Raw genomic sequence first — 16,857 nt, forward strand, 5'->3', positions numbered from 1 at the left:
TGGTGTGTTCGTACTGAGCAGTGTAGGAGCCCTTTGTGTCACAGAGCGGCGGGTACGGGTCTATGATACCCAGGTCACACAGGTTCTTCAGGGCCATCAAGTACTTGCTCTCTCCCTGCCGGTCCAACCACCGGCGGCAGAACGCCAATGTCCCGAAGTTCTCATTGATCACGTTTAGCAGATGCTTGGCCCTGGGAAGTCTTGACGCAGAACAGGGAGAGAGGAGAGGGAACACACAGGAAAGGCGTGACAGTAACCCTTCAGCAGCGCTTGAAGTAGAATGAAAAAGGTGCCAGTACTCATTTTAATTTAGTTTAATAGTACTCATTTTAATTTAATATTCCGGTACTCAAGCAGTAGAAAATGTGCCCTTGGTGATAAGTATGTTTTTTTAAATAACAGGTCAGTACACCCTGACTACATCGGCCACATTGTATGCGTGAGTGTTGCAAAAATGAATGTACACATACATGTTAGTCAATCATTTCATCTACACTACTCGCACATGTCAATGAGCTTATGCTATGACAAATGCTAAAATAGAACTTGGTTCTATTTGAGACCATCCTCAGAGGGGATGATACAAGTCGGAAACATCTGGCTTTTAGGGATACAGTATCTTCAACCTAGCTTTCTTTATCCCTGAAAACTGGATGTGTACCCCGTTCAGGCAATCCTTATTTTGCCTGCTACGTTAAGGTTAATTTGAGACGCTTGACACGCTGCAAGTCCTGCCTCTCCCATCTCCTTATTGGTTTTCACGAAGATACAACCTCACTTGTTTGCTTGAAAGACGGACGAGGAGATATTAATCAAAGACAACTTCAAAACTAACTAGGTTTCCTTTTTTATTGGTGGAATAATCTTTGGGAAATGAGAAACACGCCATTTTTGTGTGATCCGGGTCAAGATTCTACAAAGAACCAGATAAAAAGGGCATGATGTGCACGATCAGGTAAAATAACAACCCAATGTTCATCTGCCAGGACAAACTGCTAGCAACAGCTGTCCACCTCAATGTCCATGAATGTTTCATGTGTGTTTCGACCTGTCCCCAAGTGAATACAGTTGGTTCACAGTTGGTTTTGGTATTTTAACCTGAGTGACAAGATCATGTCTGGTGGGGATAAACAAAATCAACACACGCTCAGAGCCCGGTGTAGTCATAGTGTAAGAATAATTCACAATTCTTGATCGCAATAATGAGTAGTTATTTGGGAAGCGAGATCATTTGTAAAAGCTGTCATTCTGCACAGTGTCAATGCCCTTGAGTGCCATTAGTGTCTCTGATGTCTTTAACAGAGTCAAGACCAAATTAAATCTACAGAGTATACAAAACATTAGGAACACCTTCCTAATATTGAGTTGCGCCCCCTTTTGCCCTCAAAACAGCCTCAATTCATCAGAGCATGAACTCTACAATGTGTTGAAAGCGTTCCACACGGATGCTGGCCCATGTTGACTCCAATGCTTTCTACATTTGTGTCAAGTTGGCTGGATGTCCTTTGGGTGGTGGACCATTCTTGATACACATGGGAAACTGTAGAGTGCGAAAAACCCAACACTCAAACTGGTGCGCCTGGCACCTACTACCATAACCCATTCAAAGGTTTTGTCTTGACCATTCACCCTCTGAATGACACGGATACACAATCCATGTCTCAAGGATTGTGTATACCCGTCTCCTCCCTCATCTACACTGATTGAAGTGGATTTAACAGGTGACATCAATAAGGGATAGCTTTCACCTGGTCAGTCTATGCCTGTGTTCGTCATGTTTTGTACACTCAGTGTAGCATTCTACTTAGCATTAATGTTCCGTTTCATCAATCAGCATTAAAATCAGGTGAGGCTCTCACACAGCGAGCACCGACCGAACCGAGCGACCAACCTTATTGGCACGTGTCCAACATTGAAGTTCTTCATGTAATGTGAGCACTCCATGTCATCGTGAACCGCTCCCCTTCCTGTGCTGCCAAATGTCTCGATTGCGTACACCTCACCTTCCTGTGGAGCATAATGGTAGCAGAGGACACAGTAAACTCAGCAGATTAGAAACAACTGATTGACCGTAATCCATCTGCAATTTACATAAGACCAAAGTTCTTCAAACTGAAAGCCACTACTGGAAATTGGGAACAGCCACAAGGAAACAGGGAGAGATGCCATTGATAACCTTCTGCTAACGAATGTAGATATTTAGAGATTACTTTTTTTTTTTTTTACAAGAATCAACATCATAGATGAGCAAACATTTTTCTCAATGTCATTACAGTTACTCCATCATCTCTTAAAGTGTTCTCACACACATAATCTGGGTGTGATCTATTGAAGAGGTTTTTATCACACACACACACACTACTCCCTCCTTCCCCGATCACACACACAGAGCTCATCAGCTCTCTATCAGGTCGTTGTGGTTGTTCAAGGCCCTGTGGTATTAGCTGATAACATTGCGACACCCTCCCTCCCTCTCTGTCTGCTCAGATAATCACTCAAAATGAGAGCAGCCCCGTGGCACGCCCCGCTGACACCAATACACTCCACATAGAGACACAAGCACACACCGCCATGTAAGCAAGCACACCACACACACACACACACCCTCACACAAAGAGGGTAATGGCCCTAACGCACCAACACTCACTCCGGCTAAAAATATAACCCTCAAACATGCCACATCAGCAACTCATTGCCTCTCTCCCTGGCTTCGTTGGAAACATCAGCAAAACGCACCACTCAGCAGCTTGCCAATTAAAAAGGTTCAATTCTGTCCAAACTGAGTTAAGCATTGCAGCTGTCTTGGCGGGGGGTGGGTGGGTGGGGTGGGGGGGTGGGAGTCCACTAGCCTAGATTTGTGACCTTAGGCTAGTGAACCTCAACCACACCCAACATTTCCATCCTCAATCTACTCAGATCCAGTAGCCTCGTCACAGATCTGTTTGTGCTGTCCTGCCAACAATGAACACAGGAATACTAGACAGCACACACAGGTCTGGGACCAAGGTACCTTTCCTGGGGCAGGTATCTATGCAGGTATCTAGGCGATATCTTCTCCTTTAGTGAGGTAAATGGTCATTAATTGACTTTGAGTGGTGAAAACGCAATGTGCTTCGAGATGCAATAAGGAGTTTCAACAAGTGGCGATACTCACTACTTGATGCTTCTGGCTGGTAATGTGATTAAAGGTGTAATTAAAGCCCCGAAGAGGGTGCCTAAGGAGGTGTTGGAGTGTGTGTGTATGTGTGTGTGTGTGTGTGTGTGTGTGTGTGTGTGTGTGAGAGAGAGATGTGAATCCGAGCTCATCTCGACACTGTGTTGTAACTCTACATAGTCTGGAGATGTTCTTTCAATAACACTTAATCAAGGGTTTTAATTATATGCCACGTTTTTAAAAGATAGACATTCTGAATTGATCAAACTTGCAAGAGAGGGCCTCCCTGGTGGTGCAGTGGTTAAGGGCGCTGTACTGCAGCGCTAGCTGTGCCATCAGAGACCCTGGGTTTGCGCCCAGGCTCTGTCGTAACCGGCTGCAACCGGGAGGTCCGTTGGGCGACGCACAATTGGCCAAGTGTTGGATGCGCGCTGTGTTAAGAAGCAGTGCGGCTTGGTTGGGTTGTGTATCGGAGGACGCATGACTTTCAACCTTCCTCTCTCCCGAGCCCGTACGGGAGTTGTAGCGATGAGACAAGATAGTAGCTCCTAAAAAATTGGACACCACGAAATTGGGGAGAAAAAGGGGTAAAAAAAATTTAAAAAATTGCAAGAGAGGAGATGTGTACCTTGAGTTTGTTGTTGCAAACATGGCAGGGAAAAAATAAGAAGTTTTACTAAATTTGTACCCGAAGTAACATCTCAAAAAACCTTCTGTTCAAATGAAGAACATCCAGTTCAACATCCAGTCCCTATTACATTTGGTGGCAGTAGTGGAATTTGAACCCACGCCTCTGAAAAGACTGTTTGATTAAATTGTACTGAAGTATCTGAAAAACCTTCCGTACAAATGAGCATAAGAGGATTAAGGTTACCTCCATCCTGGTAGCTTCTCCTCCCTTGACGATGGGAACAGTCTTGCCTGCGTGTATCCTGTACTGTCCGATGGAGTGGCCATTGAGGTTCCTGATTGGCTTTACTACATAGGGGAAAAAATATATAGAGATTTTTTTTTTTAAAGCAATAATTTATATGTATTAATATACCTGCAGTATTTATATAGTTGTAATATAAATATATCTTTATATATCTGTCATTGTAATTTCCCAAATCAAACCAGCAAACATAAAAAGAGGCAAACAGTTTCCTATATAAACAAACCAACAAACAGAGAGACAGACAAACAGAAGGAGCCTGATACCTTGGTATGTTTTCCCATCTATCTCCACCTCATAAGACTCCATGACCTCCTGGATGGTTTCACCCACGTCACATAGACGCACATCTATCCCTGCACACTGGGAAAATGCTTCAAACTTAAACGAGCTCTCTCAAATGGACAAGAGTTGACGCGTACACGAGCATTCATCAACCATCTCTACAGAGCTTAATATCAGACGAGTGATGAGTGAGAGTTACATCGCACATCCTCTTATGTTAGCTAATATCCAAGATATGGTCATTTAGCAGAAGCTTTTATCCATGCGGCGTACAGACATGTCGACATTAACAGTGACAGAATACAGTATATTCAGTATTTGTGGCCCATGTGGGAATCAAACCCTCATAGTGTTGCCAGCGTCATGCTCTAACCCACTGAGCCATTGGAACCAAAGTCATGGATGAATGGGCTGAGTTACCTTGATGCCTGTGTTGGTAGCATCTCTCACAGCCTCCAGTAGTCTGTCATACTTTGGGTTGAAGGTCACGGTAAAGGCACAGTCAATGATTCGACCTAAAACACCAACAACATGAACATAAAGGACATGAGGAGGTAATGCTTTTTCTGACGGCTTGTTTCAGCTGGTATTCTGATATTCACGGAGTGTAATTACTAGCTCATTATCATGCAACTACAGTTCCATTTTATACTTAAACAAGTGTATCAGTTAAGGCAAGACAGACAGTAAAATAGGGATCCTCAATCCTGCTTTTGGAGAGACTGCAGTACTCCAGGTTTTGGTACCAGCTCAGGAGTGGAACAAACACCCGATTCAGCTAATCAAGGTGTTGAAGATCAGTTGATTAGTTGAATCAGATGTGATGGGATTCAATTGCTGGAACAGAAACCTGCAGTATTGCGGATGGACTATTATTGCTTCAAAATGCAAGTGCAACCAGATACATACATTAGGCCGGGTATCTGTAAAGCACTTTGTGACAACTGCTGACGCAATTTTACCTCAACTAACCGGTGCCCCCGCACATGGACTCTGTACCGTTACCCCCTGTATATAGCCTTCCTTGTTGTTTTACTGCTGCAGTTTAATTATTTGTCACTTTAATTTTCTATTTTCAACTTTTTACACGTATTTTTTCCTTTTTTCTTAGCATGCTTGGTTAAGGGCTCATAAGTAAGCATTTCACCGAAATGTTGTATTTGGCACATGTGAAAAATAACATTTGATTTGAAACAAGCTTTCTAAAAACATTTTATTGAGAGATTGACAGAAGTCAGTGCCAGTGCTGACCAATTATGTGTGTGACAAAGTTTATTTCTATAAATAAATACATGTGATTGATTGATTGAAGTAACACAAAACAAAACTCCAGACTGAACAGAAACAGAGTGTCAGCGTGTTAACTGACCGTTGATGTGCGTGCCAAAGTCGATCTTGCAGACGTCGTCATACTGCAGTACTGTGGGGTCTCCAGCGTTGGGTGTGTAGTGGGCAGCAACGTGGTTGATGGAGCAGCCAGTGGGGAATGCCAGGCCAGCCTTCAGACCATTCTCCTTGATTAGCCTCCTACTACAACCCTCCAAGCGCTCACTGTTGACACAAGAGGTCAGGTTTAACATTCAGGATATGTTCACTTCGGCAACAATACAGGTGACTGCCACAACAAAGGAAACACCTACCATAAAGTGTTAGGCCACCACAAACCAGAACAACTTCAAAGCACTTATATTCTACAAGTGTCGACACCACTGTTCCACGAGCAATTCCACCATTTGGTGTTTTGGTGACGGTGGTGGAAAATTGTCTCAGGCACCGCTCCAGAATCTCTCATAAGTGTTCAATTGGGTTACGATCTGGTGACTGAGACGGCCATGGCATATGGTTTACATAGTCATGCTCATCTAACCATAAAGTGACCACTAGTGCCCTGTGGATGGAAGAATTGTTATCCTATGGGGGCATAGCCATGGTAGGCAAAATAATGACCTGCCCTACATTTTTATACATGACCCTAAGCATGATGGAACGTTAATTGCTTAATTAGCTCAGGAACCACACCTGTGTGGAATCACCTGCTTTCAATGTCATTTGTATCCCTCATTTCCTCAAGTGTTTCCATTGTTTTGTATTTTTTAGGTTAACCGTACCATTGAATAAAGTCTCACTTATAGAGCAGTCCGCCAACCGCTCACTGACAGACAGGGACCACGGCAGACATGGACAGGTGTCACATTCAGGATATTTTCACTTCAGCAACACAGGTTAACCATGCAGGTTAATAAAGTCTCACTCAATGATCTTCAATGTTGCCCCTGTAGCGCTCCAGAACCAGCTCAGCAGTGAAAGACCTGATTTAGCTAATGAAGGTGTTAAATATCCGTTGATGAACGAAATCAGGTGTTTCACTGCTGATCTAGGACAAAAGAAAATACAGTTACGGCGACTCTCCAGGTGCAGGACCGAGAGTCACTCAAGAATCTCAAATGCATCAATAAACAATATGACTGAAGTGAACAACAGGCAAGTAGTATAACATGGCCGTTTGTAAAGTACCAAGGCCTATATGATTTGTGAATGAACCTCACCAGATGTCAATCATGGTCATCCCAGGTTTGATCCAGGTATTGACGTAGTTCCGGACCTGTCTGTGGGCCTCGGCAGCCTGACGGAAGTCATTCCACATCTCCTCGTTAGCCTTGTCTAGGACCCTCTTCTCCTCGTGGGTGGTCCTCCACGCTGCACTGCGCCTGGTGGTGAGGAACACACACTCCATGTGCGTTTTCGTATGTGTGTGTGTGTGCGTGTGTGTGTGCGCACACGCCGGTGTCACATGGAGTCACACGGAGACACACACACACAGACATGTATGAACAGTCACAAATGCACACACACACACACACACTTTCTGTACACACACCCCACAGACAGCACATTCTTTATCATCTCATTATGCAAATGTTTTCTAATGGGATTATGATGTCAAACAAAACATTCAGGAAATGATGCAGCATACACTGCAGTTTATAATGCAGGTATAGATTAACATACTGGTAGTGTGTGTACATTTTAATGCAGCGTATGCAGCTATAGATGAGTTTGTGTCTAATTCGTTATTATATTTAACCTTGATCAAACCAATAAAGTGGATAAAGAGGGAATTGAGGCACATCCAATATTTTTATTAGGTATCAGAGTATGAAGTATGATGGACTGTAAACCACAGAGGCCTCGATAGGATCTATGACCACCGCACTGCATAAAGCCAATGCACTTGGTAGAGGTGACATACCCGTCTTTAGATGGGGGATATTCACACTCCTCTCCTTTTGGGAAGTCTCCACTGGGATACAGCTCACAAATAGGGATGGAGGGAGGGTCAGTCTGTCCCTTCACTGTGGCCCAGATAGGAGAGGGAAGGAGGGAAAGGAAGGAGGGAGGGGAGGACGAGAAGAGAGGACAGGGGAAGAGTAGTAGAGAGAGGTTAGCCTCTGCAGATGTCCAACCCATTGTTGCTATTAGCAACACATGGTAACATATTGTCACAGCACATGCTACAGCAGGGTTCCCCAATAAGTGGCCCGCAGGTGATTCTTTGCCTTCCCCCAAGTTTTCTGAGCAAAAGAATAAATAAAAATAATCATTTTTAATCGCCAGAAAATGAGCTCAAAGTTATTTTAATTTCAGGGAATCTGTTCCCCAATATGTCAACGCATAAATGGAGAGGCATACATTTAAAGTCGGAAGTTTACATACACCTTAGCCAAATACATTTAAACTCAGCTTTTCACAATTCCTGATATTTAATAAAAGTAAGAATTCCCCGTCTTAGGTCAGTTGGGATCACCACTTTATTTAAAGAATGTGAAATGTCAGAATAATAGTATAGAGAATGATTTATTTCAGCTTTTATCACATTCCCAGTGGGTCAGAAGTTTACATACACTCAATTATTATTTGCTTCACGGTTGGGATGGTGTTCTTCGGCTTGCAAGCCTCCCCCTTTTTCCTCCAAACATAACGATGGATATTATGGCCAAACAGTTCTATTTTTGTTTCATCAGACCAGAGGACATTTCTCCAAAAAGTACAATCTTGTCCCCATGTGCAGTTGCAAACCATAGTCTGGCTTTTTTATGGCGGTTTTGGAGCAGTGGCTTCTTCCTTGCTGAGCAGCCCTTCAGGTTATGTCGATATAGGACTCGTTTTACTGTGGCTATAGATACTTTTGTACCTGTTTCCTTCAGCATCTTCCCAAGGTCCTTTGCTGTTGTTCTGGGATTGATTTGCACTTTTCACACCAAAGTACGTTCATCTCTAGGAGACAGAATGCATCTCCTTCCTTAGCGGTATGACGGCTGCGTGGTCCCATGGTGTTTATACTTGCGTACTATTGTTTGTACTGATGAACGTGGTACCTTCAGGTGTTTGGAAATTGCTCCCAAGGATGAACCAGACTTGTGGAGGTCTACAATTTTTTCTGAGGTCTTGGTTGATTTCTTTTGATTTTCCCATGATGTCAAGCAAAGAGGCACTGAGTTTGAAGCTAGGCCTTGAAATACATCCACAGGTACTCAAATGATGTCAATTAGCCTATCAGAAGCTTCTAAAGCCATGACATAATTTTCTGGAATTTTCCAAGCTGTTTAGAGGCACAGTCAACTTAGTGTATGTAAACTTATGACCCACTGGAATTGTGATACAGTGAATTATAAGTGAAATAATCTGTTTGTAAACAATTGTTGGAAAAATTAATTGTGTCATGCACAAAGTAGATGTCCTACCCGACTTGCCAAAACTGTAGTTTGTTAAAAAAAAATTGTGGAGTGGTTAAAAAACACGTTTTAATGACTCCAACCTAAGTGTATGTAAACTTCCGACTTCAACTGTATCTGATCGTGTCCCAATGTAATGCAGGATTGAAATGATTCTGTTTATGTCAAATATTATGGCTGTTTGGGATTCTTGAGGCCAATTTGCAATGTACAAATTATTTAGAACTATGTTCCGGCCCCCTGGCCATCAGCTGTAGGTAAAATCATCCTACGGCTGAATGTAATTAGGGATCCCTGTTATCCAAGGAGTATGACAGTATATGCTTACAAGGTAGCTACCTAACGTATAATGTCATGTGTATAACATTACAGGTGTACAAACAGTGTTCTAGAGGAAATCTCTTCTCAAGAAACAAACCTCCTCAGGTCAAACAAATGCCAATATGTTTTTTTTATGCCATCTGTGAGCCATCAAAGGTCATCTGTGATGTAAACAGAAGGAACTCAGACCATGCAGCGGAGGACAAAATGCCAACATCAATGGCAAGAACAAACTCACCTCCTTTCTTCTTCTTCTTCTTCTTTTTCTTTTTCCCTGCTGAGTTCTCAACATCTTCTCCATCTGTTGAAAACACATGGCTTATTCTCTTAGCAAGCATGACGTGTTCAGTCACAATTCACAGTGCCTGCAGTTAACTGTTTACACTTAAGAAGTTACGTCAATGCACCACCACCGCAGATGCAAACTCATGTCACGTCAAATTCGGAGTTTGTAGGATTAAAGGAGCAAATCGGGACTTCAAGATCCGTATGAGAATGATAACGTCAATGATGATGGTGATAATGACGTTAAAAGAGGACTTGAGAAGTGGTTCAGTCACAATACCCAGTGCAGTTCTTGCAGTTGATGTAGTTTGTTAATGCACCACACTAAATGGCACCAAGCCCGTGTCACATGTTGAGTTTGAGTATGAGAATGATGATAGTGAATGATGATGATGAAGTTGAAGTCAAAGAGTCGTTACCATCCACTCCATTGTCCTCCTTCTCTTTGTCCTCCAGCAGAGCTTGCTGCTCCAACTGTTTCGTCACATCACCAACACCTCCTCCGGTATCTCCATCCCCCTCAGCCTCATTTGTCCCTGCTGCAAAGTCATACACACATACACACATGTGCGCACACACACACACTCAGTGAGTAAATTGTTCATGGTTCTGAGTCATTTTGAGAAAGTGCATAGACTGTGATCAGAACTTGGCAGGAGCCATGCATAATTTCAATCTATACCTTAGGAATCAATATCCCAAGGGCATATGTAGGTACCTTGCAGGATTATGCCATGCCATTTAGCCCTTCTGAAACGGAACTTCTATAGTCTATAGAGAAATAGTTCAACGTGCTCCAGAAAATAAGATCAAGTCCACATGTGTTTTTACAAGATAAGATAGCCTTTGCTTGTCACATAGTTTTGTCAGCAATTAATGTAATGCTAGAGCATGCTTTATTTTTTAGCCCTAGTGGAGCTCTTTTATAAGGCAAGGCAAGTGCTGAAAAGTCCTGGAATATCACGGTCATGCACAGACAATTGATCTGGTATCTGCCTATTACTGTTGAAAGCAACATCCTTCAATATTTGAATTGGACAACACTCCATCAAACCAATAGAAGAAGAGACATGTCAAGCCTCGAGAGAGGCATTGCTCAGTTTCCAGATGTGCATCTGCCAGTTAGCCCTCATAACGGGACAGGGACCAGGTTTTCCCTCACAGGTACGGGACAACTGTGACTTTACTGCTTTTTTACGCTATGGCACAAATGGGAGCCCTCAATAATTGGCTATTTTCAAAACGGCATTTATCCACAATGTCATGCCTCTTACCTGGAGCAGCAGTCTTATTCTTTTTCTTTTTTCTTCTCTTTTTCTTCCCTGATTCCGAGGGCTCCTCGTACTCTTTCTCATCGTTCTCGCCGGCGTCCCCATTGAGAACTTCGGGCGCCTCCAATTCAGACTGCATTGTCTCGAGCTCCGCCATGATCAGCGGCAGGAATGAAGTGACGCATGAACTGCTGGGAGCCTCCAGTGGACATATTCTGAAACAGTCATCAGCTGCAGCCTGTGGCTGGCTGTGCTCAAGGGAGAGAGCCTGCCTGCCTGCCTGCCCCGGTCGAGGCAGCTGAGCCATTAATGATTCAGACTTCCCAAACCGCATTTATATACTAGCCTACACTCTTTTCTTGTCACTAAGATAGGACGTGTTTAGTAGGCACTTTGTGCAACTTCTTGACCTCAAAAGAGAAAACTAAACACGTCCGATCTTAATGACAAGAAATGAGTGTAGGCTAGTGCATAAATGCTGTTTGGAGAGTCTGAGTTTGCGATTCTATACTAACTTTGTTGACCCATTTCAAGATATAGTATGAAATGGAATATGATGTATTATCAAAGTCAAATAGATGATCAAATGTACATACACATTATCACTATGACACTAGTCGTTCAAATGAGTAACAAATAACTAATAAAGAGAGCCCTTGATCTAAACTCTATTAAAATGACATAAAATGACAAAGTCTATAAAATGTTATCATCACTCACTAGCCTACAGTTGACATGAGATGTCCTCGATGAATGGCCCATAAGGGATGCAGGCCAGAATCAAATCACCACTTTCTTTCTTGAACAATTATCATCCAAATATGTGCTAGCGCGTCCATCTCAAGTTGCTGGGCTCTCTCTGTGCACTGGGGGACGGGGACCACTTTGTTTCGCATAACTTGTGTTTGCAAGTTATCACGTGCTCGAGCCACATTCTACTTTTAGAAGAGGAGTGATCGGAAGGTTTGTATGGTCGATGTTATTTTTTCAGATTGTTTACAGGATTCTTATCATTTCTGGTGCGTGAACACGTTTATAGACCACCCTGTGCAGTGGATCCAAGCAACAAGTTTCCGCAAAATCAAACTAAAAGGATGAAGGTTACATTTACACTAATAGCTAGATGAACAGGGAGGTTTGTCCAATGTTATTCTGACGGACACCTGCACTCGCTTCTCTTCTTCTACTTGGGTTCAAATGTGTGTATTTGGCACCAGATCTAGACAATATGTTGAGTTTGTAATTGAGTGGAATTATTAATAATGACAGATTTAAGAGCCCGACCACTGTATTTCTTTGACCAGATGAGGTAACCAATGGACATTATTATTGTTCTATAATTCTGCAATATAGAGGAAACATGGGATAACTAGGTTTAGCATAACTTTACACCTCTCTTGCGAACAGGACACGGATGCAGGAGGCCTTGAGAATGCACATGAAAGGACCATTCCTTTGATTTGGCAAATGAACAGTGGTGTAAAGTAGTTCAGTAAAATTACTTTAAAGTACTACTTAATAACCATTTACTGCAAGAGGGGTAAATCAGGGTGTTTCTTGGTAGTCTTAAACAAATCTAGTGTGAAACAAAAGTATACACCTCACACACATGGTTATGGGTTTAAAGAAAATAAGTCACCTTTACCATGTCAGATAAAGAGTTGAAATGCATTCAATTTTGAGTTTGCATTCCAATATTACACTTTACATACATCATAGAAGACTGAAATATAGCAAAACCGTTTGGCATAGAAACACTGGATTTTTGGCAGGTTTTTGAAATAATGTTTATTACTTATGAAATAATGAAAATATGAATAACATTCCACCCATGAGGTACTTTGGCTGTAGAAAATGGCTGCATGTTATTATTATATTTTTTTTTGGGGGGGGGGTGTCTGTACTTTGCTTTATTTAGTATTTCCTTTTGGGACAACTTTTACATTTACTCCATTACATTCCGAATGAAAATAATGTACTTTCTACTCCATAACATTTTCCCTGACACCTAGAAGTACTTGTTGCATTTTGCCCCTTACAAAAAAATATTTTGATAGTCGACTTTGATATTTTGGATGCAGTAATTACAGAATAACTACAGTGTACTGCAGTTGAAAAAAATGTGTTATTTTGAACACAGTATTTGCAGCATACTAACAGCACTCAACTGACTGCAATCTTTTTTTGTAAGGGGAATGCAGAGCAGGACAGGTCCAATTCATGCACTCCCTGGTCATCTCACTAAACGAAAATGCTTTGTTTGTAAATTATGTCGAGTTTTTGAGTGTGCCCCTGGCTATCTGTAAATAAAATAAAAACAGAAAATCCTGCTGTTTCGTTTGCTTAAAATAAGGAATTTGAAATTATTTATACTTTTTAGTTGACTTTTGATACTTAAGAATATTTTAGCAATTACATTTACTGTTGAAACTTTATTATATTTAAAACCAAATACTTTTAGAATTTTACTCAAGTAGTATTACGTTAATGGATTACTTTAAATTTTACTTGAGTCATTTTCTATTTACTTTTAACCAAGTATGAAAATTGGGTAAGCCTACTTTTTCCACCACTGCAAATGCTGGTGCACTTTTGGCAACAAACAAAGTAGGTCTTTATTGGTAACGCATTTAGGGCATTAAGTCTGTGTTTTTTTGTTATTGTTGCTTAGTGGTTAATAATATTGTTGTTATTTTTTGCATTTCTATATTTTCTATTATTTTAATTTTGCAAGCACAGTGTGTTGAGGACAAGGATGAGTTATCAAAAGGTTTTTTTTAAACAACGATAATGCATACAAAGTGCAAAATGAAACCTTCATAAGTGATAAACCTCATATCTCCCCACTGCTAACGGACTAATGAACATGGGTGGTGGGAGGAATCTGGACTGGCTGGATGACATGAACCAAATGGATGCATACAAGCATGTGGTCCCTCAGGTGTTGAGCGAGTTGGGGGAGTTTGCTTCTACAGTACCAGAGGAGCGAGGAGGTATGTATCCAGACTGGCTTGTATTCTATTATATTAAATTCTACTCTATTTGATCTATTTCTATACCTTTGCCTGCAACACAAGATATCCGTAGTTCCCATAGTTGCTGTTTCAATTACTTGAGTGTGTCAATTTATCAATATGTGTGTGACCTCTCACTTCACTCTGAGTTAGGTGGGGCTCTTTCTCATAAAGAATGACTTCATTTAATACAGAAAATTGCAGACAACCAAGCAAGTAGAGAATGGCCTAAACAAAGCACCCATCCTCCGCCCCTAAGGAGACGTCAAGCCACAAGTAAGGAGGAGGAGAAGGAGGGGGAGGAGGAGCAGGAGAAGAAGGAGGAGGAGGGACGGCCTGACGTTCATGGTGGAATGGAATGCCTCAAATACCAAAGATGAACCAGGAGGACCAAATCAAATCAAATGTTATTTGTCACATGCACCAAATACAACAGGTGCAGACCTTACAGGGAAATGCTTACTTTCAAGCCCTTAACCAACAATGCAGTTTTAAGAAAAATATGTGTTAAGTAAAAAATAGATGAGTAAAAAACAAGAAACAAAAGTAACAAATAATAATAATTAAAGAGCAGTAGTAAAATAACAATGGTGAGGTTACATACAGGGGGTACCGGTACAGAGTCAATGTGTGGGGGCATCGGTTAGTTGAGGTAATTGAGGTAATATGTACATGTAGGTAGAGTTAAAGTGACTATGAATAAATAATAAACAGAGAATAGCAATAGCGCACAATAGGGGGTGAGGGGTGGGGCAATGCAAGTAGGCTGGGTAGCAATTTGATTAGCTGTTCAGGAGTCTTATGGCGTGGGGGTAGAAACTGTTGAGAAGCCTCTTGGACCTAGACTTGGCGCTCCAGTACCGCTTGTCGCCTATGACTGGTGGCTGGAGTCTTTGACAATTTTTAGGTCCTTCCTCTGACACCGCCTGGTATAGAGATCCTGGATGGCAGGGAGCTTGGTCCCAGGGGTGTACTGGGCCGTATGCTCTATCCTCTATAGTGCCTTGCGGTCGGAGGCTGAACAGTTGCCATACCAGGCAGTGATGCAACAAGTCAGGATGCTCTCGATGGTGCAGTTGTAGAACCTTTTGAGGATCTGAGGACCCATGCCAAATCTTTTCAGTGTCCTGAGGGGGAATAGGTTTTGTCGTGCCCTCTTCACGACTGTCTTGGTGTACTTGGACCATGCTAATTTTGTGGGTGATGTGAACACCAAGGAACTTGAAGCTCTCAACCTGCGCAAATGCAGCCCCGTCGATGAGAATGGGGGCATGCTCAGTCCTCTTTTTCCTGTAGTCCACAATCATCTCCTTTGTCTTGATCATGTTGAGGGAGAGATTTTTGTCCAGGCATCACACGGCCAGGTCTGTGACCTCCTCCCTATAGGCTGTCTCGTTGTTGTCTGTGATCAAGCCTACCACTGTTGTTTTTTTTTATCTCAATGATGTATTCTTACTGAACTTTTGCACTTTATCATGTACATAACTCAGTGGATGTTACTATTTTTCTGTTAGCAAATAAAGATGGCGTCAATGTTCAAAAGGGAAAGAAACAAGAGGGTTCATCTGTCTGTAATCTCCTTGTTATTTTACTGTATACGTGTATTCCAAAGATAGTATCAATGAGACAGATATTTCACTGGAGGTATTAATGTGAAGCATCCGCTTGGCATTTCCACTCACTACCAAATATGGTAGTGAGAGGAAGCCCGATGGCGGGCAGTGGGAGTGGATGGAATTCTGCAAATTTTGTCATCGATTAAACATTTGATCTCCATACAGTTCTGTTCCCAAAACTAAAATCAATTATGAAAAGAGTGGACTAAGCTTTGTAGACTTTTCCCTTTGCAAAAGTTTGAAAAAATGGTGTTGTTTAGAAGGTGCTAGCTCCTGCTTGGCTCTGCCCACCTCCTTGCTTGTTCTGCCCACTATGACTCATTTGTTCCCATTGGAAATGACAGGCTGTGGTGTATCTCGGTTTACTTATAAAATATTTGATAGTATCAACCCTGCCCTTTCCCCTCTCATCCTTTTGTGAAACATCAGCTGAAAGAGACACTTCCTGATTCTGACTAAGTGACTCAGTGCGGGAGTTTGGTGCACCGGGCTTGAACAAACCCAGGTCCCACAACTGCACTGCTCCTCCATCATTGAGAGGGATAAATTCCCAGAGCTGGAAAGAGACATGGTGGAGCTCAGAGAGCTGGTCCACACAATTCAGACAGAACAAACACACAAAACAGACCAGAACAGCAACCCCCCCCCAACAAGACCCGGGGGGCAGAAGGTGGAGATGGACGGCTGTCTGAGAGAGCTGGCTGCTCTACGGACTGAGGTGAGAGAACTTAAAGAGGCACACGTGTCACTGAAGGACGAGGTCAGAAAGCTGAGGTGTGACAGAGAGCAGAACACTCCCCCAGACAAGCCAGCAGAACAGCCCACCTCAGACCCGGACCACAACCTCAACACCACAATGTGACAGACAACACAGGACCCACCAACCCAACAGACCCCACCCCTCCTAACAGCTCCCGTGTCAGCTCCGCTGATAGCTCTCTTGACAACTCCCCACACATCCACCAAGAACACACAAAATCCAGAGATTGTGCTCCTCATTGACTCAAATGGCAAATACATTCAAGAGGATAAACTTTTTCCCAAACACAAAGTGGCTAAACTCTGGTGCACAAACACTAGACATGCCCTGGAGCTGTTGTCAGAGGACAGACTAGGGTTCCCCAGCCACATCATAATTCACATGGGCACAAATTACCTGAGGGCCCAGCAGGAAAGGGTGGCCACAGCACTCAAGGGAGTGATTGAAAAAGCTTCTTCCACTTTCCCCAACGCACAAGTGGTTA

At 42.5% G+C, this 16,857-nt stretch overlaps 1 protein-coding gene across 5 annotated transcripts in view; it reads right to left on the reverse strand.

Annotated features, from left to right (window-relative positions):
* The window catches only part of LOC124004763 (methionine aminopeptidase 2-like), a 12,599-nt gene extending 741 nt beyond the window's left edge, over positions 1–11,858 (reverse strand). Inside the window, exons 1-12 of one of the 5 annotated variants that reach the window (XM_046313569.1) lie at positions 11,704–11,858; positions 10,987–11,198; positions 10,132–10,251; positions 9,666–9,728; positions 7,624–7,726; positions 6,920–7,081; positions 5,743–5,924; positions 4,794–4,888; positions 4,355–4,451; positions 4,029–4,132; positions 1,892–2,007; positions 1–269 (exon numbers count right to left, since the gene is read on the reverse strand). The exon at positions 1–269 is cut by the window's left edge and continues 741 nt beyond it. In XM_046313569.1, coding sequence (XP_046169525.1) covers positions 1–269; positions 1,892–2,007; positions 4,029–4,132; positions 4,355–4,451; positions 4,794–4,888; positions 5,743–5,924; positions 6,920–7,081; positions 7,624–7,726; positions 9,666–9,728; positions 10,132–10,251; positions 10,987–11,140 — 1,465 coding nt within the window. In that variant the 5' untranslated portion in view covers positions 11,141–11,198; positions 11,704–11,858. Of the gene's footprint in view, positions 270–1,891; positions 2,008–4,028; positions 4,133–4,354; positions 4,452–4,793; positions 4,889–5,742; positions 5,925–6,919; positions 7,082–7,623; positions 7,727–9,665; positions 9,729–10,131; positions 10,252–10,986 lie in introns of all 5 variants that reach the window. The other 4 variants (XM_046313552.1, XM_046313536.1, XM_046313562.1 and 1 more) reach the window with 4 other exon arrangements.
* Between the last annotated feature and the right edge of the window lie 4,999 nt (positions 11,859–16,857).

This window comes from Oncorhynchus gorbuscha, linkage group LG02 (assembly GCF_021184085.1).
Source record: "Oncorhynchus gorbuscha isolate QuinsamMale2020 ecotype Even-year linkage group LG02, OgorEven_v1.0, whole genome shotgun sequence".
Lineage (NCBI taxonomy): Eukaryota > Metazoa > Chordata > Actinopteri > Salmoniformes > Salmonidae > Oncorhynchus > Oncorhynchus gorbuscha.